At 40.9% G+C, this 24,806-nt stretch overlaps 4 protein-coding genes across 4 annotated transcripts; 1 reads left to right on the forward strand and 3 right to left on the reverse strand.

The window, feature by feature from the left end:
- Positions 1–497: 497 nt before the first annotated feature.
- LOC311058948 (uncharacterized protein) lies at positions 498–6,193 on the reverse strand. Its single transcript, XM_084076504.1, has 5 exons — positions 5,629–6,193; positions 4,928–5,039; positions 2,767–2,863; positions 1,941–2,188; positions 498–862 (listed from the first exon to the last, which is right to left on the reverse strand). The coding sequence occupies exons 1-5, from the start codon at positions 5,661–5,663 to the stop codon at positions 680–682; spliced, it is 675 nt and encodes a 224-aa protein (XP_083932630.1). The 5' UTR covers positions 5,664–6,193; the 3' UTR covers positions 498–679.
- LOC311058207 (barrier-to-autointegration factor-like) lies at positions 2,916–3,548 on the forward strand. The gene has a single exon (XM_084075571.1). The coding sequence runs from the start codon at positions 3,263–3,265 to the stop codon at positions 3,533–3,535; it is 273 nt and encodes a 90-aa protein (XP_083931697.1). The 5' UTR covers positions 2,916–3,262; the 3' UTR covers positions 3,536–3,548.
- Positions 6,194–9,582: 3,389 nt separating the features above from the next.
- Positions 9,583–17,339, reverse strand: LOC311058946 (uncharacterized protein). The gene is made up of 9 exons (XM_084076502.1): positions 16,977–17,339; positions 14,865–14,983; positions 14,458–14,578; positions 13,508–14,059; positions 12,527–13,265; positions 12,133–12,206; positions 11,925–12,024; positions 11,715–11,833; positions 9,583–11,493 (listed from the first exon to the last, which is right to left on the reverse strand). Exons 1-9 carry the CDS (start codon positions 17,208–17,210, stop codon positions 10,903–10,905), a joined length of 2,649 nt encoding a protein of 882 aa, XP_083932628.1. The 5' UTR covers positions 17,211–17,339; the 3' UTR covers positions 9,583–10,902.
- Positions 17,340–17,946: 607 nt separating this feature from the next.
- fam98a (family with sequence similarity 98 member A) lies at positions 17,947–24,660 on the reverse strand. Its single transcript, XM_084075557.1, has 8 exons — positions 24,492–24,660; positions 23,632–23,780; positions 22,471–22,605; positions 21,664–21,848; positions 21,438–21,518; positions 20,006–20,122; positions 19,714–19,881; positions 17,947–19,569 (listed from the first exon to the last, which is right to left on the reverse strand). The coding sequence occupies exons 1-8, from the start codon at positions 24,527–24,529 to the stop codon at positions 18,826–18,828; spliced, it is 1,617 nt and encodes a 538-aa protein (XP_083931683.1). The 5' UTR covers positions 24,530–24,660; the 3' UTR covers positions 17,947–18,825.
- Between the last annotated feature and the right edge of the window lie 146 nt (positions 24,661–24,806).

A 24,806-nucleotide genomic window follows, 5' to 3' on the forward strand; every position in this document is an offset into this window, starting at 1 on the left:
ATGTCAGATAAGACATACTGTCTGGTTGACAAGTATTGCCTGAAGCACAATATCTCCCCTTGTCAAAGCAGGAAGTTGGGCTTAACAGTATAAATAAGTAACTGGAAAAGTGGGCACCTGAGAACTTTATTTTATATTTCATTTTGTATTGTAAGTTTTTGTAAATATAATCATTTTATACAATTGCTACAAACCCGTTGCAAGCCAGTCATTTTGTCTGTTAATGATGTACCATGCATGTTCACATTATGTATAGTTTACATTATTTCTGACCATTTTCCAAAGCATACATTTATTCTTTATTGTTTAACATTTTGGGGAAAATTGCCAATTTAACATTGAGTTTCCCATAATGTTTAGGTGCCTGTATCCGAAATGTGGTATCTCATGCGGCTTAATACATCCATTGTTAGGTAGCATTTTTAGTAAATAATGGCTGTCTAATTACAGTGGAATGCATTGGATACTCATTGGATTCGGCAAAATGTCAAGTAAACAAAATCAAGTGATTTTCAATCATATTCAACATTGCCTCATAAAATGAGTAGTGTTTTATTTCCAACTTTCAATCAGTAACTGTACAACATAGGCCTCAAATCGTTATAAAAGCAGGAATTTGAGAGGAAAAGAAACAGTTCATTTATTTAACATATTTAAACAACACATTTGAAACAGAATGTCAGTTGAAATTGTATTCACAGGAAGAAGTCGACATGGCCGTCGCAAACTGCCAGTGAATGGCTGGATTCTGAGAGTTAAGGAACTCCAGTCCATTGGGGGTCCCGGTGGTAAACAAGGAACCACTGCGTTGATTGTAGACCATGACAAGGACCTCGCAGTTACTGGCCTGAAGTTTTTGAATCTGTAAAAAAAGGAAATGAGTGTTGCCACAAACACATAATTATGGTTATCAGTTCCTATGCTGAACATGGTCTTATTGTCGAAAAAAGACAATTAGTCAAGTCCATAGAAACAGAGTTTATTTATGCAGAATGCACGTGATTAGGGCTGCAACTATTTACGATTTTCTTAGCAATTGTTCTACAATTACTTTTCAATTAATCAATCAATGAAATTAATTCACATGAATGCGTGTTCACGGTTTCCTTCAAAACACCATGAGGTCAAGTATTTCAAGTTCGATCACAGATTTACTGATCCTGATATACAGAAGACGCACTTACAAGGAAGTAAAGCATTATTTAAAAAAGGAAACTGCTTTAATAAAACAGTTGAGAAAGCCCTTCATCCTTTAGCACTGTGACTGAATTAATTGCACCATTTCTGAACAACTACAAGTAAGTATATTCATAAAACCATACTTCTTAGCTACTGTAAGCACAATAGTAACATTTGTAACATTCAGCTATATCAATATAGATTATCTATCTAAAAAATACATACATCTTATTACTAAAAACACAATTCTCCTTTTATATGTTTAGATAATATATGTTTCCTATTCATTATATTGAATTAAATGCTTTAAAAGAGAAAATAAATAATCTCAGCACGCTCAATATTGCACCTAGCTACTATACACGCACATAGTGGCAATTAAGTTCCTTCACGTCTCCACACACTCTGGGAAAGAAAGTCAATCCAATTTAAACCAACACAATAGATAGATCAATAAAGAATCCAGTCAATAGAACTTTGACGTGTGGCATACATACCCTGGTTAATGTGAATAAAAATATATATTTTTTTTTTATATATATACTGTATATATCATTTTTTTGTCCTGTTTTGTGTCTTTGTGTCTTGTTAAGATATAGTTAAAAAGCTAAGGGGGAATACTCTTAAGCACATAAAGTTCCACTGTGCTTAGGTGCTTAGGTATAAAAACTGACTTTATTTTCAACAGGCTGCTTGTGGATCTAGTAACATAATAAATACATATTAAATATATATTATATGTGTTTGTACTGAACACTCACCTTATCCTCAACACTTGTTATGAGCTGAGCTGCTGCATCTGGTTGCTGTTCTCTGCTATCAAGAGGCAGGTCCATTATTGCCCTGCTTGTCTCCTCGTCAAATGATCCTTCCTCCTCCTCCAGCTCAGCCTGTTCCGGGCTGGCCTGGCTTGCCTCTTCGATAACCGGCTGACCTTTGGGCCTTTCAGTAACCTGTTGACCTTTAGCCTCTTTAGTAACCTGCTGACCTTTGGGCTCTGCATCTCTGTCTGTGGAAGTTCATATGAAGATGGTTAGTAGACAACATTTCAGCGAAAAATATATATTTCATTGTCTTCCCCAGAAAAATAAGTCTTGCTAAAGAGGTTTGAGATATTTTCTTCCCTAATTTAGATGTTATGCTAATTCCCAATTTTCCCTAAATGGGTAGTCCCTGTCACTGCTAACCAGTTGGTCATATGGGAGGGTGTAGACAAGCACGTCTCCTTTGATACACATGAAGTGGCCAGCAACTTCTTTTCATCAGACAGTGAGGAGCTTTACCAGGAGTGCGTAACGTAAAAAGAGGAACATGCTATCCGACCAAGTTCTTCAGGCCGAACAGGCGCCCTAAACAATCTGCAGGAGTGGCTAAAGACAATGATCACCCTACCCACCCGGCTTCCCTCCCGTGAACAAGGCCAATCAGGTTCATTGGAACTCCTGACCATCTATATCATCAGGTGGTAAGGAGTGGTATTGGTTAATTCATTTTATTAACACACACTCTATCGGTAATAACCTAAGTGGGAGAGACGTGGGAGAATGAAATCAGGTAAGCCAAGGTTATCATACAATAGGCCCATACCTTTGACAGAACAGCTTGCTTTGGAGGCAGTCAACCGCTTCCTCTTCGTCTGATCTCCTTCAGCCCTCTTTTTTCTGTTCCTGTTGTATATCCAAACCTTTATCAAGGACAATACAACAAAACAAAGTGTAGTCTCAGACATGTGGATATGTAGACATGAGATCTCATGTAATGGCAAAATGTTTGGCCCCACTAAGATTTAGGTATGATGGCGTTCGTCTGTCCACAGGTTATCTCACAAACCACTACAGCGATCATCGGCAAATGTCTTGTGCACGCTGCCAGTAGGGCAATGAAGTCAATATTTTTCACATTGTGTGAATGTTTACCACATTTTGTGAATTCATAATCTCCGACCCATCATCCAAATATGGAGTTGTGAAACTCCATATTTGTGCAAGATTGACATCATCATTATGACATCGTCAATACAACGTCCATTTGAGAATAAATTGATGGCAGTTGAACGAGTCACCACCAACTAGAGAAGGAAGCAATGTCGTCAACATCACAGAAACACAGGGATTTTGTGGCGGAGCCTATGGGGGACAAGACTGTCAGGGCACTAGCGGGTATTGGAGAAGCACTTGGGAGAAGACTAGAAGAGAAGCACTTTGACAGGGCTTATGTTGTCCTTGGCCAGTTCCTGGTGTTAAAGAAGGAGGAGGAGAGCTTTCGAGAGTGGCTGAAGCACACCAGCGGGGCAAATGCCAAACAGCAAGGCGACTGCTACGGTTGTCTTCAGGAATGGTGTGACTCCTTCCTGTAAGCATAATTATTCTGTCTGTCTGTCTGTCTGCAGATAATGTCGCAAACCAAGAGAAACATTCATCATCAAATTGTATGCTGCCAAGGAAGTAAAATGTTCACATTTTGTGAATATTTTTTTACAGCGTAGCTCTATAGGAGGGCGAGCCATCTAGAAACCTGTCTGTGAGTGTCTGCAGCTAATCTCTGGATCAATCAATTTCTTGTGGATGCTACCAGTAGGCAAAGGAAGTACCCGCACATTTTTTTTTTACAGGTTTTATATTGTTTGAAATATTTCACTTTAATATTAAAGTGAAAGTCAAGGGCAGTCCGGCTGAAACCTATGAAGGCCTGTGCTTTTGAGTTTCATTCATTTGTTCTATTATTCTATCTTTTTTATTACAGAGGCCTAACAATGCCAAATATCATGAAGGCATCGTCTGATTGACCCTACATTTTAATCACATTGAGGGGCCTCTAAACAACACAGAAGTCAAAAGCATTTTCACTCAGATCCATAGCGGGTGCCACAAAGGGTCACTCTTTTTTTTCCTTCCCCTTTTCCCCCCCACACCAAATTAGGTACACATGATCTTGGGAGTCATGTAACAAGCGCGCCAAAAGTTTCAATATTCCAAACACTTTCCTGTAATTGTTTTCCAAAATGAGTGGGAGTAGACTATTTCTTACAAAAAAAAGATCATGTAATCAACCCCAAATTGGAATTTCATTTTGAGGGGCCTCTGTGGAGTGTACCTCCATAGGCGCTTTCCCTTCCCATAAGGAGCACAACAAATTTGAAACTTTGTAGAAACTGTATTCCCCCCAGCAGCTTCCCTGGGCCCTGACGGCTGCAACCCACGACTTACACAGCGCCCCTGTGCCTTGTTCTAGCTGGTTATCAAAATTGTAATTGTTAATTGAGAAGGGGTGATTCAAAGTAATTCACTTTCTTTTAGGCTATTTTATAGAAGAACAAATATATAATAATAATAAAAAATAATTGAGAAGATTAGGGCTGACATTTACATTTTCATGAGATTAGAGATATGGTGAATGTAACAAACGGTCTTACTTCCCTGCACTTTGATGACACCCTTTTAAAATTAAATCACTGGGCACTTTGGCCATGATTAAACTGTAAAGAGCTCTTTACATGAGGTGGCAAGGTAGAGATGTTTCAGCAATATTTCAGGCATGACATGTGACTGACACAAAATGCAGGATAATAATGGAAAGGTGATAATCTCTTACAAGCATTATGACATCAAAACAAAACAAAATTAGAATTGTGGGGTTAACTATGTTTAAACCGCTTGACTAGTGGACCAGCCATTTCTTGTTTTTACAATTCTCTCCCTCTTTGTTTGCAAATGAGATCTAAAAAAACAACAACAACTCAATACTATACCTTTATTTGCTCGTCCACAAGGCCTGTGGCTGCAGCCACCTGCTGGACTTTATATTTGTTCTCATCAGAACTGTAGCTCTTCACTCCTTCTGCCCACATAGACTCAAGAATTCTGTAAAGTAATTAAGACATGTATGGGAGATTAAACCAAAGCCGTTTCAACTTCTATGATCATCACTGAGCAATATGGTAAGCCTACAGCTCTGTCCATCCTGAAGAAACATTTGAATGTTTACTGCAGACTGTCTTTCTCCATTTATGGAATAAGATAAGCTTAACTTGTTAAAAAAAGGCATAAATTATATATATAATATATATATATATATATATATATATATATATATATATATATATATACACACACACACACACACACACACACACACACACACACACACACACACACACACACACACACACACACACACACACACTGAGTACATCGTTTTCCAGCACTGTCTTTCTGCATTAGTAAAATAAATGCTACATTGACGTGTAAAAAAAAAATTTAAACCAGTTCACCCTTTTATTTTGAAAACCGGAAAATCCATGTCCATGGCAGCCAGCGAGCTCGGAGATTATTTACAATGAGTGTGTCAGACAGTAACGGCGCACTGCGTACATAAATAATATATCTGTTGTGCAATCTTACAGACATAGGTGAGCAGAAAATGATACATACAACATAATTGTGTACTTACTGTAATGTCTCCCGACTGAGAGCGGATTTCGGCATTCTGTTTATTTGCGACCGGTTACGGCGGAACCACCACAGGCCTACCGGTACTCTCTCACTGCAGCACTGCCTTCAGCACAAGTGGGCGGAGCTTCGCTGAACCTTAATTACAAAAGTAAATAAATAAATGTCAACCAAAACATTTTCATCAAAAATGGGGGAAACCACCGTAGCAAGACGCCTGGACCGGGAGGGTTGTCTGCGGCAAAAATTGCCAAGTGACCAATGGCCAGTAGTGGAAAATTGGAAAAAGTAGGCATACTCAGATTTTTAAAAGTGCAGAAATACTGTTACAAGTAAAAGTATTTTATTAAAAAAATGACTTGACTATAAGTACCAAAGGATTAGCATCAAAATATGCTTAAAGTAGCTATCACAGTTAAAAGTTCTCATTATGCAAAATGTCCATCCATGTTATCCAAAATGTTTTTTTTTCCTTTTTTTCGTCAAAATCTTTGTAAAATAGATATTTTTGAATAGGGAAGTATAAATTAAGGCTTAATTGGTTAATGTATGTTTTGTAATAATCTAAATCTACAAAATAACTTATAGACCCCTTAACAGACGACGTCACACTGATAAGAACCAGTATGCGCGCAACCAGTATGCGCGCAATGAAACCCATCATCTCAGGTCTCGCTAGGACGCGCATCACTAGCCAACACACAAGAGGGGGTTGGGGTGTGCTGAAACCAGCGCACCCCAAAACAACAGGTTGAGAATTGATTGCGTGAAACAATCACCTGTGCATCCAGTCTCAATGTTAGTAAACAAATAATTGGTCTATAATTATAGAGGAATAAAAAGTATAATATTTGCCTCTGAGATTTATAGAACGGTTGAAAAATGGACATAGGCCAACTAATGTAAAGTAAAAGTAGGCTACTTGAGTTAATATACTTAGTCACTAGTCAATCTTCTGTCTACTGAAATTCCTGTCACTTAAAACAGCTTGGAGTTGCAAATTGTTGGAATTAGTAGGACCTTCTTACCTTTATGAGAATGTCAATATTATTTCTGTCCTGTAAATATTCAAAGAGATGTATCAGATTACATTTCATATACATAACCTGATTTTCTGAAATGGCAAAGACATAAAACGTAGTAGGCTCTCTAGGCCAGGGGTTCCCAAACTTTTTCCAGATCCAACAGATAATCTTTATTGTAACCCTGGGACCAAACATACACAAATGTATGTACCTTCATAACTTATTTCAATAATAGTGAAAATAGCAGATCTACAAGCTCACAATGCGTCCCATCACAACCACGTTGTGAGCTTGTAGATCAGCTTTTTTTCTCCATTTCATAACTTTTTTAAATTCATGGACATTTTAATTTAGATTTTTTTGTTTGTGAAAACCTTATGTAAATAAGAAACACAAAAAAGGGGTATCTTCACGACCCATAAAAATGGGACTGTGACCCAAAAATGGATCCTGACCTAGTGTTTGGGAAACACTGCTCTAGGCTACAGTATGGTAGCTCCTGTACATAAAACATCTTAAATCTTTTGCTCTCATGTTTTATTTTCTTTCACTGTTCTTGTGTAGCCTATGTCCACTTTGTGCCTATTGGCAGAAAGTCATGTTCGGGGGGGAAGGAGGGCACAGTGTTGCCCCTAAATCATTATTACCCTATAAGCTTCAAATCTTTTTCTTCAATTAAGTTTTATTATCTGATTGTACTTAAAAAGGTCATTGCATAAGGTGAGAACAGTAGCCTATTGTGAATTGTCCAAAGATGATAGCAGCATGATAGAGATGTCTCAAAACAGGCCCACATTTCTGAGTGTTAATTAGTTGCCAAAATCATCATGAAATTGATGCACTCAAATATCATTCAAGTGTTTACACAGCCCACATTGAATGTCAGCTAGACTATTTCTAAGTACCACAAAAGATATTTGACTCAACACAAAGGACCCATAATGGCAGCTTGTGCTACTCCACTCCCAAAATGTGATGAAGGTACATAACTTACCAAGGAAAAAGAGGACAGCCTGGGAAATAGCCAATTAAGGGTAGTGTTGTTTATTTGCACAAATATCTCTATAAATTACGCAAAATCTCTGCGTGTGTCTGTCCTTTGCATATCTCGAGAACTGTTCGACTTCAAACTCGGTGTTCATCTGCAAAAAGCAGAAGGAATGCAGTGCCTATAATGTGAAGTCGGTCGGATCAGCGGCTCTCCAAAAATATCTTTAAATCCAAAGATCCCCATATTATTTAGGAGATCCCTGTTGTCGTCAATATGACGTCATATTACTGAAGTCATAGACTGGCCTCCAAGTGATCATGGGTACTGCAGTGCTACTGCAGTCACTCTGTAGTTAATAACAATCAATGAAGATGCTGTGATTAGCTGTCAAGAGGCATCATTAACCACTTAAACCCAATATGATTGAGTAGAGTCCCTAGTGTCTTTTCTGTTATTATGGGGAAAGCTTTCGCTGAAAATAGACGTGAAAATAACCGATCAACAAGCTCACAACGTGTTGTGAGCTTGTTGATCTGCTATTTTCTGTGAAAGCGTTCTCCACAATATGGATGCTGGGGTTTAAGTGGTTAACACAAAAGCATAAAAAGTAGCAAATCCACAAGCTCGGAACGCGGCACGGCCAACACTACGCGAAGCAACGCGTTTTGAGCTTGAATTTGAATCCTGAAAAGTAAGAGTTTTGCACATATGAGGTTTCCACCCGACAGATTTGTGCAATTTGTATTGTAAACTGTATTTCCATGTGCTTTTTCTCAGGATTCTTCTAAATAAAGTATTCAATCAATCAGAGACGATATATAGCTAAATCTAAAATGACACAGATGCTTTCCCGGTCTTAATGGGGGTTACGGCCAAACTAGAAGACAGGGTGTGATTTTTCGCATGGAAAAAACGGACAATATCATTTTTTAAATGAACACATGGTTCTCTATGACCTCATGCACACCGGCTCCGAATTTGCCGTGTGGCAAGTGGCTGCGGCGATGCGTTATTTTTTCTTCAATCAAACCCAGTTCGATTCGTGCGTCTTTTCGCATGCAGTAAAAACTGATTGACTAATCGCAACCTGTCTGCAAAGGCTTTTAATCAGTAAGCAAAGGTAGTCCCATAGGAAAATCCCAAAGACAAAATATGGATTTTGATTATGAGGTACTGTAAACTGTAAATATAGCCCTAATTTAATTATTCAAAATAATCCTGGATTGGGTTTTAAAACTATCACAGAACTGAATAAAATGTTTGCAATCTGTTATTGATATTTTGTATACAAAAATATATGTAGCTCTTCAAATACTTGAGATTAGATCGTAGAACAAGCGTGTGTGTGTGTGTGTGTGTGTGTGTGTGTGTGTGTTGTACAATGTACACAGAATGTAAATTAAAAATCACACCCAGTGTGAAGAGAGTGGTGCCTTTGAAAGTGTAACTGGTTGCATCCTTGTGTTGCAATCAGCAACAATATGTTGTCACGTGACAACATATTGTCACGTGTCACGTGAAACTTGATCAATCAGCCGTGCTCAAACATACGGACGGACATACGGACACACGGACAAAGTCAAATGTAGGAGTGGTTGGCACCACTCAAAAAAATAAATGTTATTTGCTGATGACGACTTCACCCATCTTCATAACAGCCTAGGCTGTGTCAGAGCACTGAAACCCGATTCTCAGCACTGGGAAGAGGAGCACTCCAGCACACCATAGAAATGCATGGCAGAAACGCAGTGGCAGCTCAAAAAATGCTTTCTGCGGATACGGCGCCTTACTCCAGCAGCACTAACCGACAGTGATGTTGAGTGATGCTGGCGGCGGCAACATCAGTGCAAACCGAAGTACTTCACAAGAAACTTCAATACGGCTTTCACTTTGAAAAGCTTGGAAAGAAACCAGGTTGATCGTCAAAATTATCACCGATCTGCAGCAGATCTCTGTGAGGGGAAGATGATGGTTTATGGTTTGTCAACAGGATACACAATGCTGGGCCGGAAAAATAACCGCAAGAATTGACAGGCTGTATTGTGAATACAGCAAATTAATATAAATTTAGTTCCACTTTATGTTTAACGATTTGGACAGTTTTGCACATCCATAAGCAACTGTCATGCCATCCTTTGGTTTCTTCTGGTAACCATAACATAATTGTTAACTTGCAGTTGTTATAAGTATTTTGTATGTGCAACCTATTTCTGTACCGTTTATGTGAAAACATTACAGAACACAAACATCTGTGTTCCGTTTTTATTCATTATTAGGCTTGAAATGTGAAGTTGCGGAAATGAGAATGTAATTGAACTGTAAAAATACACTGGAACACTACACTGCTGGTCAGAGTGATGTGACAATGTTGACATAGGGCCAAAAATGTGCATATTAATACACAACAAAGCAACATTAACAAGCAGAAACGGTAAACAACTGATGACAACAAAATAGTCCCACAATTTAAAATTAAACAGCTAATTTAGGGTATGGGGCATACTCAAGACTTGCGGCATTATTGTAAGATATCTAATCGAGAGATAAAGCTACAATCCATAACTTTTATGTCATTCGTCTCACTCTCCTGACAGTCAGTTAATTGCAATGTTGTCCAAACTACAATTAAGATGGCGGCACATCTAGTGTCCAACCTGGTGTGCCGTCTACTTCAAATAAATTTGACAACAGTAGGTGACGGTGTCCTACATATAAAATGGACTAGTAGTAAGACAACCTCCAAGTCCAAACACTGCAAATGTGCTAGTTAATTTGTGTTATCATGATCTTCTATACAGATTGATTAAAATAATGTTTTGTTTTTAAAATAAGTCCCGGATTGTAGCTTTAAGGTCATAAACAACTTCAGGCACTCATTTAACAAAATGAGCATACAGGTACCATCAATTTCAAGCACAAGGGTATCCCCATTTTTCTAATCTGCTTTAAAGTAAATAGAAAGTCCATTGGAAAAGATTAACAAATGAAAGGAGAACAGGTCCAAGTTCGTCAAGTGAGAAATGTCAGCTGGCTCCATCGCCATACACATCACAGAGGGCAAGTCAAACATGGAGATGGGGGCGGGATGCACTGCAACTGACCATAATTATGCTCCTTGTGACTCAGGAGGACCAGAGTTCGAATCCAACTTCCGTCCTGTCTCACATGTCTCCCCGCTCACTGTCCATGGCTTCCCCGTCTCTCTATACAGTACTCTACAATCTAAATAAAGAATATAAAAATAACATGAAGATGGGGGTCAATGCTTGTCCTTCTTCTTCTTCTTGTCCTTTTTCTTTTCCTTCTTCTTCTTCTTCTTTTTGGGCGACTTTCCCGATGATTTTCCTTTCTCCTCATCGCTGCTATCACTACTGTCATCAGACTCTTGTGTATTACTCTGTTTCGTGGAGGATTTTCCCTTGCCGTCGGTGTCCTCTTGTTTGGTTCTGCTGTGCTTTCCAGAAGCTTGCCCTTTGTCGATCTCTTCCTTCATGCCAGACCTCGGAGGTGACTGTCCACGGGACACTGTTATCAGCAATCTCTCTTTCATCATTCCCTCCCTCACGGCGATCTTTTCTCGCTCGTGTCTGTGGCCCCGGGAGTCGCTGTCGTGTTTGTGTTTGGGGTCAGAGCTTTTGTGATCTCTCTCATCCCTCTGGTTTCCATGGTGATCTCGACGGTCCCTGTGGTCTCCTGTATCTCTGTGGTAACTGGAATCTCTGGAGTCTTTCCTGTCAGAGTCTTTCCTGTCGGAGTCTTTCCTGTCGGAATGGTGGGGGTGTCTGCTACCGCTGCTACTGTGAGGGAGTGAGTGTCCTTTGTTTTCAGCCATCTTGTCTGTATGCTGCTTCTGAAGAGATATCAACAGCATGAACAGTATGTATAGTATGTATATATACGTATGCATCCATGTTGTAGTATAATGTACTGTATATGGAGACAAATGGAAATCTGAGAACTGTGACTACTACATTAATGAACACAACAGTAACAACCTGTTCAGATCTCCTCTGTTGCATTTAAAAGATGCAATCCCGTGCATTTGCACAGGATTGTAAAGGGGATACTCACAACGCTAGAGTCTTTATGGAAGTGAGTTGACGCGTGGCTTTCAGCTGTACTCAGATCTCCAATGAACTCCTCACATTTCTGGCAGTAAAACCCAATCACTGGAATCATGAAATCTGTTCCTGCAAATGCACGGGAGAGGGATCTGTGATTTAAAAGAACGATCCAATGGGTTTTGGAGAGAAACGAGTGCCATGGAGGAAAACACTATACCATTATCTTTTAGCAGTGCGTCCAGGTCTTTCAACAGGGTCTCTATCTTCTTCATTCTTGCTTGTTTCTCTCTTTTTGTCCGTTCCTCGTCATCAGGATCCTGGAGGATTCAAACATTCAACATACTAATTGATTGGGCAATTCAAACAAATATTTATAGAAATGGATTACGTAAATGTAAATATGATTGAATATTGCCAAATGCTACCTTCTGTTTGACAATAGTTTTCGGAGAGTCGCTTCTGCCATGAGGGTCACCTTTTGTCCGCTTCTCCTTTGTTGCTGAAGAAAAAAAAGCATAACAGCATAATACTACATACCACAATCGTAGTTTCTGTGTGAAAAGCATCCAGACCATAGAGAAAAAATATATCTGCATCAAAAGTGGCTGCCTTCGAACAATGGTGTAAACATCTTGGATCAGCTCTCACATTAGCATAAGCTTAGCCTTGATGATTGGGAGAGAAACAAAAACAGGACAAAATCAGCTTCCACAATTGCTTATATTTCTGAAATGCAAGGCCAGCCAGGACATAACAAAGCAAGTAAAGGAGAAGTTTAGACATTCATCTTTTACGCCCGTTTCAAGACATGAGCTTTACCTTTGATCAAACATTGCAGAGACTCGAGTGCATGCCGTACACCCGTGTTCCCCATTGCTGCTGTGGCAAAGCCCAACCCTGCCGGTACTGTCCCACAACTAGTAGGTTGTGGAGGGGGAGAAGGCTGCTTCGCCTCCTTCTTCTGGTCTTGTATCTTTGTCATCATTGTGCTGATGTCTGCTATGCCCATATTCAGACCAAAGTTCTTCAGCAAGCCCTGGATCTTCTCATACTCTTGTTCATCGGGGCCACAGGGCGGCAACTCTTGCCTAAGTCTATGGTCTGTCTTAGTGGTGTTTTGGCTAGGTGAATCACTGCGAACGGGCTGCTTCACATCCAGTAGATCCCCTAGACTATTGAACATGGGCTTGCTGAGAAAATGTGTCTGGCTACGAGCAGGGGAACACTCAACTTGTGTATGCTGGGGGGTGGTGCGCTGCCGAGATTGAGAAACTGATGCAAAAGGTGCAGCAGTGTGAGTGTACATTCTTTTCCCTCCGTCTTCATGCCCATAGAGGAATTCTTCGTCATCAACGTCATCAACTTTTTGGACAGGTGCAGGTGAGACTTCTTGATTACTTGCCTGGAGCCAGGAAACATCAATGCCCACTCTCTCATGGGGGAGGAGCATACTGTCGTTTTCCATTGGTCTATCATACGTCGAAGTATTGTTCAAGGACTCAGAGTCTTGATCACTGGAAACACTCTCCACCTTAACATCCTTCTTTTGACTTGTGGCCTGTGAAATAGAGGCAATCATAGGAAACACTTTAACGAATGAATAGCTGATGGTATCATCTTCACTTTTTTTCACTAGCTACTTGAGCAACATTTTGATAAAAATCACAATTGAGTGTTACTACTAATGAGGTTTTTCCTTTCTAACAAACTAACCGATTGTTGATGTCTTGTAGATACAATTCTACAATTCCATGACGACGTTCCAAGAAACATTCAATGGAAAACAGAGATAAGCATTACCTTTATAGTGCGGATAGCATCCTTGAGGGCAGGCAGTCCCATTTCCAGATCTTTGCTGTTCATTACTCGTTGCAGACCCTGGAATAGACTCTCATTGCCTGTGGATGCATTACTATTACTAACGTTGCAGCCACTGGAGTAGGAGTTATGGCTCTGGTTGTTTCCGTTGCGGTGCTCCTTGGCACTGCTCTTTCCATGACTATGACTGCGACTTCTACTCCGGGCCCGGCTCTTGGCCCTGGCTCGGCTCTTGCTCCGTGCCCGTTTTTTGGTCGGACTCCGGCTCCTACTGCGAGCCCTGCTTTTACTTCTTGCCCGACTCTTTCCCCGACTGCGGCTCGGAGCGCGACTTTTACTTCTTGGCCTGCTCTTAGCTCGGCTTCGACTGGTGCTCCTCGCTTTGCTTCGGCCCCGGCTTCTGCTGCGCACCCGGCTCTTACTACGGGCACGGCTTTTTGCACGGCTTCTGCCACGGCTTCTGCCACGGCTTCTGCTCCGGCTTTTGCTCTTGATTATGTGCTTCTGGAACTCGGGGTCAGTTGAAACTGCTGCCTGCAATTAGGGATGGGACGATAATTGTCATTATCGTTTATCGTGATAAAAAACGCTCACAATAATCCTACCGCAGAGATTTTAAGCTATCGTGAAATTGTCCCCCATCATGCACTAGGATGAATTAGCTTTTGTTGAGCTGCAAATTCAGCACAACTTCCAAAAATAGCAGATCTACAAGCTCACAACGCGTTGCGTTACAACGCGTTGTGAGCTTGTAGATCGGCTATTCTTAGCGAACGTTCCCCCCAGAATAGGGATGCCGGGGGTTCAAGTGGTTAACAAAAGTGGCATTTTGAGTTTCAAGCATATTTTGATTAACGCGATAATATTGTTAATCGCAATTATTTTTGACACAATAATCATGACATGTAATTTTCATATCGTCCTATCCCTACCTGCAATGCATTTGCTGATTTCAATGCATCAGCTAGGTTGTATGACATATTCCCTTTCAGATAGTCTGGGAATGGTTGGTTAGTTGCAAGACATCTGAGGAATTCTTCACCAGCCCTTTCGCTGTAAACAGAATACACAGCTTTCAAAATACTGTGCGCCATCAGCAAATCAAAATGTTTAATAATGAATCTGAGTCCACCAACCTGGCCCCATGACAAATCAACAGCATTTTAATCACTTTTAGCACCCACATTCTAACTCAGTCAAACTATTATACTTGCTTAGAAAGTTAGCAACTTAAATGTCAGCTGAACGTCCTTTCCAGAGGGCTCAGTGTCTGTTAACAGGGTTCAATTAACAAATATCACTCCCAGTACCAGCACACAAACACGACACACATACACACCTGTTATCCTTCTGATTCAGTGTTCCAGTGTGATTCCACTGTGGGATCTGTTGCTGTTGGTTGCCCATGGTCATCCCTGTATTATGGCCTGTGGAGAAGCTGCTACAGTGGGGTTGAGTCTGGAGCAGGAGTATTCAGCATTCATTTAAGTGATTTACATAATTGGCATTGCATTGAATATTCTTTTACAATTTTAAATGTTTGTGATACAGCTGGAACCTACCGTATGTTTAAGGGGCATTTCATTGATAATAGACCTCAATACCCTTAAGTTATAACCTTGTTTGCCTGGTAAGAAATGTTCTCTATGGTGCTTGATCAATCAGGTAAGTTGAGAAAAAAGAAAACAAGTTACTGTGCCTTATTATGCTTTGAATTAATGAAGCTTGATTCAATCATAAAGAGCCCATAAAGTGTACATTTTTGCATAGTTGACATTAAATTCAAATAAGCTATTCCACTAAAATCTGTTATATTGTACAGTAAATATCATAATCAGTGAATAAACAACACACTTGAATAGAAAACTATTTAATGTGTTAATAATAAGGCTAGTATAATGCCAAATTCTTATTAGTAAGAATTGAACCAATAGATGCATTAAGTTGCACTGCCTTTTGCAGACATAGCTACAACTTGCAGTAGTATATAATTTAAGTCTTTTACAATGCCAGACTAGCTGCTTCACTTCAGTTCTATGTCACTTCTATTTGTCTGTCGCTACTGTAAATGTTTCGATGAATTGAATACACAGGACCCAAATGGAAACAAGCCATAGTGCTTTCTTGGATTTAATCCTTTTTAGCATCCCTTTGTATGGAACTGTACTTTCTGTGCTTTTTTTGCAAACTGTTAAATAAAGTATTCAATAAATCAATCAATCAAACTGTTTGTTTCAGGTCCTGACACATTTAATTATGGCTTAAGCTTTGAGATTTTGGTAAATTAGTAGTCAAAATTTGTAAATAATGCTGCTAAATTTGGATGAGAGATGTACTTTTGGAGCACGCAAATATAGGTCATCATTCATCATGTTCACAGAGAACGGTTTAGAACAGTGGTTCAAAAACAAATATTTTATGGGGGTATCTGGCACAAAATATTTTCAAATGGGGGTCCACTTCTTGACATGAACATGTTTGAGAACCACTGGTTTAAATCAGTGGTTCTCAGCCTTTTCAGGACCCAAATTATCATATTTTAACTTGGAACCCCCCACCCTGACAAGCACTTGGAATTGTAGGAGTTGAAGCATGTGCCATGTAGTTTAACTTGGTTCCCACAGCTAAATATTGTGAAAATAGCAGATCTGCACGTTGCAAGGCGCTGTGAGCTAGATCAGCTATTTTCACAATTTTTGCCTCTTTCTTGAAAGTCCTTAAATTGTCACTTTACTGTCATCTGGAGTGGCGACCCCATAAAGAAATCGTGTGGGGACCCCCCTGGGGTTCCCGACCCACAGGTTGAGAAGCACTGGTTTAGATTAAGGTCATAAATAACTGTGAGTTGTAATGTTGCTTGGACTGTTTGTTTTTCCTTCACTCTAGTCTTGTGCCATCAGCTATAGTTGAAAGACATTCAATTTCCTGGAGGAAGCATCATGCACGTCATAGCCTCACACTTTAGACTTGCATGATTTCACCTTTAATCTAAACTATGCACGTATAATGGAACATTTAAATCATAACCAGAATATATCAGAACCGCAAAATCCTTACTAGTATTGTGGGTGTTATACTGCCTTAACCTGGCTGTGACAAATAATGCTGTCAGTTGCTGATGATATTGTATTTTGTTGTTATTTTTTATGCTATGTTGATTAATAGAAAACTTATATAAGCCACAATGGAAACAAGTTCCCAGGACTTTTTACTGTTATCCTTTTTAGCCCAAATATATTGACTATAACTAGTGCTGTTTGCATTTCTATCTAATAAAGTATTCAATCAAAACAGACGGCAGTATAGGCAGTAGCATAACAGAACGAGTTGCTATGCTTCATAGATAACGCTAGCTATGGTGTGCTAGCACGTGATGCTAGCTAGAGAGAACAGGTTCAATTGTACGCACACAGCAATAAAACGTTCATCGGCTGGGCCTCCAGATACATACGTTGTGCCTGTTGTGGAGGTAATGACCGTCCGACCCCCCGGGGGGTAAAACGGGTCCACACGGCGGTCGGGGGTTCAAATGTCCGAGAGGCGGCGGGATGTTGGGTGGCGGACCCGGACCGAAAGGCCCGGGGTAGTAGGGGTGAGCTCCCCGGGCAGGAGGCTGCTGCTGGCCGGACGGCCGTGGAGGTGGGTGCACCCCTGGGTTTGGGAAGCCACGGTACATTCTATCCATCAAATGAACCGAGGCAATTAAATGTAAAACTACTTTACGATGTAAAGTAATGACAACAGATCCTCCTTCCTGATAGCATTACAGTGCCTTGTGTGTGTGTGTGTGTGTGTGTTGAAAGGAATGCAGCGCGAGCATCCATCGGAAGCAACGTCATACAAACACAGCTTCAGGTTTAATTCAAAATAAGAGCTCACAAACTAAGCGCCAGTATCCTAACCTCGCGTCACCAGGTAGGTATTCGTTCTAAAACTAGCTATGTGATCCGGTTTAGAAAAACAAACAAAAAACCTCATGTTCCGGTGGTGGGTTCAGGTTGGCGTCGCATTGTTTTTGTTACCCACATAATCCAAATCATTAAATGTAGTCATAAAGTAATCCAAAATAAAAAAAGAAGGACATAAGAAATCATTATTAAAGAAACGAAACGATTATACCAAACTAACACATTTTAAACAAGGGGAATCATTTTGGAGGTGCACAGCAGCGGAGATTCCGGACATTGGTTCCGGCCACCTGATGACGTAGTTATTTCCGCTCCGACCGGATCAGAAACCCGAAAATGGTATTGATCCCAGGTTACCAGTATCCTACTGTACTGTATTTTGCTATTGAGAGCACTTGTACATATCTTTGTCTAGTGGTTTTATAATGATAATACATACATTCAGAGTACTCAAAGTCGCTTTACAAAATAGCAACAAAATAAAAAACAACTTTTTTTAATGCTCTGGCTGCACAAATAAACGATTGTTTCAATTACAATTAGCAATAAATTGAAATAGATTTTGACCAGTGTTGTGTAATTTCAAAGTTTATTGCTCATCTCATTCACACACCCAAACAGTCTTTCTAACATCCAAATAACTAAGTAGTACACAGTTTTCCATGAGCAGCAAAAGATGGCATTGTTTAAATAAGTAACAGAAGAAGAGATCCCAGTCAAACTGAAAAAGTGTGGGGGAAAAAAACACAGGCCTCTGATTTGACCCATCTCGCGAGCCATTGTAAACTTTTTAACAAAAGGACTCAAGACATAAAGCTGTATTCTTTTCAAGTATTCGTCAAATTCAATAAAATTATAGGAAGGACTGCAATAAATTGACAGATGAGGTCTACATTTTATGTCAGTTATACATTAGGCGCAGGAACACTGAAATGTCAGGACTTTTTCCTTCAAATAATCTCCAAGATAAGGCTAATTTGTTGTCAAAATGAAGCCAAGACAGCAGAGTTCACAAAACGCTGCCCCCAGCTAACCATTTGTGGCAGTCAAATGCTTTCTTTAACTTTCATGTCAAGATAGCAGAGCGCAACATACATGAATTAGAACACCTGGGCATGGGATGTGTTTCCTGGATCCAGACCACATTAGAACAGTCTTTTGTAGTATAGCCATAATCCACATGAAGGCTATAGTGTAGTGTATTGTAGTACATGGTTAGCATGCATGTAAGCAGCCCCCCTTTTTAACTTTTTTTTTTTTTTTACTTTTTTTTTCTTCCCATGCTATAGCTTTTTTTCACATTTAAATGAGGTGTTGAATTCCAAATCAAACACATCTCAATTGTAACCCTTTGCGACTGTGAACACTGCTGTAATGCCTTACATGTTGTCTTCAACTAGTGTAATTTCTCCCCTGACCAAAGCCTGCCTGATTGTACTGCTGCCCGCCTTGTTGGAAGTACTGTTCAAACTGTCCGCCTTGGTTAAAATTCTGACCCCCTCTCCCTCCCCAGCCTCCCCCTTGTCCACCTCTATCTCCACCTCTATCTCCACCTCCACCTCTATCTCCTCGGCCTCTTCCCCTTCCCCCTCCCCCACGACCACCTCGGCCACCACCCCTATCCTGATATCGACCCCCGTCTTGGTGGTAATTGTCATGGTGACCACCACCTCCTCCTTGGTGTCCTCCAGCGTAGCTAGGTTCCTGGAAGCCTCCTTGGTAGCCCCCGCCTCCTCCATAACCTCCTCCTCCTCTCCCTCCTGCTCCCCCCTGATGCCCTCCTCCATCTTGGTAGTGACCCTGAGTGTAGCCACCACCCCTCCCTCCTCCTCCTCCTCCTCCTCCTCCATCTGACCAGCCTCCCTGCACCTTACCCCCCCTGCCACCTCCTCCTCTACCCCCCCTATCTCCATAACCTCCGCTTCCTCCTCTCTCATAGCCTCCACGGCCACCCTGGGAGTACTGATCGTAGCCCCCCCGACCTCCTCCTCCGCCTCCCCCTCCACGTCCACCCCCGCCGTAGTTCCCTCCACCTGTAGGACCATCCGACCGCTTCTGCCATGAGGGCATCTCTGGAGGAGGCGGCTCGATCTCACAGGGTCGTCCACCCCTGTCTGGTACACGGCCCATCAGAACCTACGAAAAACACACAAAAAAGAAAAAAAATATTTCATCCACAGTCCATGGATAAAATGGACAGTAGATTTAAATTAGTTTAAATTAACAATTTAAATACATTATGTTTCAAGTTGACTGAACAAATATGCTGTGATTATAAACCTTGTTGATGGCACAAGCAGTTTTCTCTCTTATCCTGCCGCTGCTTGTGCGTAGAATCTTGGAGAGGTCATTTCTTGCAGCAAAAAGGTGGGCGACAGAGATTTTGCTTTTTGTTCCAAGGGCAGAACGCAAAGGGTGGTAGATTTTTGACATTCTTTCAGCATGTTTCTAATAAAACAGAAAAGAAAAGAAGAGTGGGTTACAATACATACCTGTAAAGTATTTTGTACACATCTTACTAAGGTCATCAGTCAACAAGTCATAGCCAACTGGAATAAGCTGTTTTGCATACCTTGGCTCTGTCAGACCAACCAAAGGACTGAACTGTCACATCTAGACGTTTCAACAGCATCTTTCTTCTGACTTCATATTCATTCACAAGTGCTTGGTTGATAGCTTCAATCTTTTCCTAGTAAAGTTAAAAAACAGTGATTTAAAATCTCATTCTATAAAATGTTCTTTCATGTAATTTCTTATTGCTGATGGATCAAAAACTCCCTCCCACATCTCCATACCTTGCACACACATCCAACATCAATGGGTACTGTATAAAGTTGTATCTTGTGTCCAATGCCTAGTTGTTTTTAGCTTTTTGCTCTGGCTTATTTATAATACCCGACTTTAACAAAACAAAGATAAATTGTACAAACCTCTTTTGAATACAATAACGCGTTAGCTTTGCAATTAAGAGTACTCAGTTACTTTTTCCAAAACAATAGCGTTACTTAGTTACTTTCAAGACCTATATTTCCCTGTTCCTTCTGTTGTCACAAAGGAAAAGGGAAATCCAGCCGACGTATTTGCGCTGATCCTGATAAATGAATGAGGTTGTCTCTGTCAACGGAGAGTTGCACGGATGTTACACAAAACTTGGTGACCGATGTCTTTCCATTGTCAGCAGTCAGTGTTGATTGTATTCTATTCAATATGTCACCACTTTTGGTGTGACACGGCGGTATTACTGGTTTGGTTTTGTATTGCATTTATTTGTCGCACCTGTGCGACATGGCAGAGATTGAGAGAAGACAGAGGGTACGCTTTAGTACGGTCGTGGAAGTATTCACAGTATTTCTAAGAACATCAATGCAAATTAGCCTATGCCAGTATGCCTTGGTGAAGCCCACCACAGCTCCACAACACTGGTGGCCACTCCGGTAGGCTGCACTCTTGATTTTATGTTAATCAAACGTAATTGTAATGAGCTGTAAAGGGGATATTGCGTATGTCATTCCTCGCAAAGGGGTTTTAATTTTAATCGTCGGTAACGGAAAAGTGATCTAACAAGTTACTTCTCTCAGATGGTAATCTTGTAACGTAACAGAATACTTTTTAATGGCAGTAATCCTGTAAGGTAACAAGTTACTTTTAAAAGTAACGTTACCCAACATTGTTCTCCACATACTGTAGTACAAGTCTGTGTGAATAAGGCTTTTGTTTACAATAGACTAGAGCATGGAAGGCTGACAATGTCATCAGTTCTGTTTGCTGTGGGGAAAGTTACCAGGGTCACATATTTTCGGAAATGGTTAAGGGGGACATCTGTTTACGGAACAACTGTAAACTGGTGTATTAGAGTAATCAGTCAAACTCAATTGCACAGACTATCTGAGTTTTTGTGTGCATGTAAACGGTTTCATTGAACATGCGTTCCAAAGTAAGACAAGTGACATTTTCATATGGATTAAATGCTGAAAGTCTGAGGACCCCTGCATCAGATTACTTACAAAGTGCACAGGTCCAAGTGGCTTTTTCATCAGAGGTTCTCCAACATGGGTCGGAGGCACTTTTGTCATAGCTTCTTTCAGCTAGGGAAAAGGAAACAATGCGTTACAAAAGATACAGTGTGGGCAAATCAAATCTGAGTTCATATCATGGCAAATATGGTACTGTAGCACTTTTCACACATGAAATTGTCGAACAATTGATCTTTACATGACAGAACCAGCTCACCTTCTTCTCAATCCCACTAAAGAACTGAAACATGGTGATGTTGGCTGGAGGCTTGGACATGCCCAGGGCCAAGCAGATGCCTTTGAGCTCAACGAAAACGGGAGTACCCCCAGACTCCAGGGCCTTCTTCTGCGGCTTGTTGATCAGGATCATCCTGGATGCCTCCAGTTCAGACACCAGAAAGGCTGCAATAAAAAATATATTTTGTACAAATTCTGACAGCAATCCTGTGTGATGATGCCCACATCAAACAATGAAATAAAGACAATATTTCCATTTTAATAACGGCTAATTGAAACTCTGAGCCTTTGCACCCCTCTGCCCTGACATCTTTGGAAGAGCCACTCTCACTAAATGTGTAGTTTAATGTTTAAAACCAGGGGTCTTCAACAGGGGGTCCGGGACCCCTAGGGGATCCTCAGAGTTACTACAGGGGGGCCACCAAATCTTTGTGTGATAGCATATTTTTTTTTACATTAACCACTTGAACCTCAGCATTCTGAGGAGAACATTAGGCAAAAATAGCAGATCTACGAGCTCACAACGCCTCACGCTGCGAGCCATTGTGAGCTTGTACATCGGCTATTTTCAGCAAAGAGGTTTGGTGTAGAGGGAAAAAGAGCAGACCAAGTACAGAGTGAAAGGTCAAGTTTACTAAGCATTGTGGGGTTAAGTGGTTAAATGTCTGAATGTCTGACAATATGTAGTGGGGGGTGGGGGGGTCCATGCTTCATCTCTCTCTATCGGCTAGGGGGTCCTTGGCCTGAAAAAAGCTTTAAATGGCATGTAGTGTGTTTGTGGTCATACTGAGGAGGAGCAAGCAGTTGGTCCTGTTGAGTAGCCTCTGGGTGACATCTCCACTGGTGAGGACAGAGTAAGGACAAGCCAGCTCCGTCAACAGACCACTCATCTCCAACTGAAAACTATCTGCCTCAGTGGGACCTGTGATGGATGGATAAGACAGGTAAAAAATTAACACCATTTTCAAAATACATTTCAATTTCAGTCAAAAGCTGCCGATACTGCCTAAAATGCTGGTATCGGTGAGAATGTCAGTGTATGCCATTCCGATACCATGCAATTTATCACATGATGATATGTCATTTACAGTCATCAATTATTTTGTATGTTGAATGCTTCAGTTGATGTTCCACTACTGTTTTATACTCTTACTGTACTATTTACATTATGATTTTACAATTTATTTTTAGATCAGTGGTTCTCAAACTTTTTAATTCCAAGGACCCCCACATCTCTGAGAGTGTACAAATGGAACCAAATGGACCCGTAAGAGACCATTTGGTTCCATGTGTACACTCTCGGAGTTACAGACCTGTAAGGGTCCATTTGGAACCCCCTCAAGGAACCCAGAGAGTCCCTGGACCCCACTTTGAGCCACTGTCCTAGATTCTTTTTAAATTACACACTGGTATCAGATCGGTACTGTGTATCAACTGAGTACCGATACGCAAGTTATGGGTATCGGAATCGGGAAGGAAAAAATGGTATCGGTTCATCTCTAAACAAAACCCAAGAAGTAAAAGAAATTAAAACTGTGCTCTATGCTGCTCGGTTGTCAATCCTCAATAAATGGATCGATGACAATCCTCCATGTGTCCTGCTATGGTTTGAAAAAGTGTTACGCTTAATGCCCTTGGAGAGACTATCATATGTTCTACGGGGTACCTTGTCCGAATTTGTAGAAGCATGGCTGCCCTTAGCACCATATATAGGGGATGAGTGGCTTAATGTCTTGTGTATTGGAGTGACGGAGGATGTCAGTTAGTTGCCATACTAATTGGGGGGCAGGGGATGTATACAAATGGTAAAGCACTATATGGGAGAGAGGTTGTTGGCAGCAATATTGTGATGATTATCATATACTGTATTGTTATATTGGGCTATGCTGTGCCCTATCTATGTCCTGCTCGTGGTGTATCATAGAAAACTGTGCTTGTAGGGACGTACAGTTAGTGGCGTGGACATTCTCCTCGAGCTTGCAGTAGAGTCTGAGTTCAGACACCAACCACGCAACAAGCTTAGTAAACTCAGGTGAAGCTGCTCCGCCGTTCACGGCGCCATCCAGGGAACCGTCTTCCAGAAGAGGGCCTTGGTACCTTCAGCAGAGCACAGACAAACAAAATGACCACATTTAGAAAGTTATAATTAGCCTGTCAATTCAAAATGGCACGAGGAGTGAAGCCAAGCCAAGCCTTCTCCACTTTACCTTGCATGTGATGTGGCACTGATACCCTTATCACCAGAACACTGCAGCGATGATTAAGTAAGGTGAGGTCAGATATGTGTAGGTATAGTGACTTACAACATTTACTCAAGAGTGAGACGTCATGTTGTAATTTGCTTTGTTTGTCAATGCTCTTAATGTCAGCCACCTAACAAACTTGTTTCACTGCATAGTGTTTTCTACATCCAATTGACTTCAGCGTGCTAAATTCACTCCCATGTCACTCAACATTAATGGACCATGACGTGTTAAGTATATTGGTGGCTAGCTGACAGCCCTGGCCACGTACATACATCATGGCAAACGACACAAATACAGTACAGTTACAATTCATCTGACCACACATTAGTACTAGTCAACGCAAAAAATAAATAATAACCCACATAACACTAAGAGACAGACTGTAACTGGAGTTTAGTGACGTTTATACTTCCCACCCGGTTCAAACAAACACGTTACGTTGTGTGGGTTTAAATATTGTTCACATAAGAGGTTAGCCGACCTGGTCTGGGTTTCATACCCGGCACAATCTGCCAAACGTTCACGTCACCCACACAGAGGACCCACACACACACTCACTCACCCTAGATCTTCAAGGGAGACAAGGATGTCATTCTCCATTCCAATAATCGATAATCCGACTTGTCAAAACCGCTCGATTCAAAGCTGAAAATGAGCGATTTATGCGTGCACAAGTAGAGGTTTTAATTTCTACTCAAGCCGAGAGAGATCACTGCTGCTTGGCTGGCATGCTGGGGTCCTCACTGTGTGTTTTTTTCTTACATGACGGTGATGCGTGGGCTGGCCGCGATTATGCCCTAATCAATCTGTGAAAGTTTTGTCAGGAATCAGCCGTCGCCCTTAGTACAGTAATTGTTATAACGAATTTTCTGTGTAA

The sequence above is a fragment of the Gymnoscopelus microlampas genome (assembly GCF_963454915.1).
Source record: "Gymnoscopelus microlampas genome assembly, chromosome: 13".
NCBI lineage: Eukaryota > Metazoa > Chordata > Actinopteri > Myctophiformes > Myctophidae > Gymnoscopelus > Gymnoscopelus microlampas.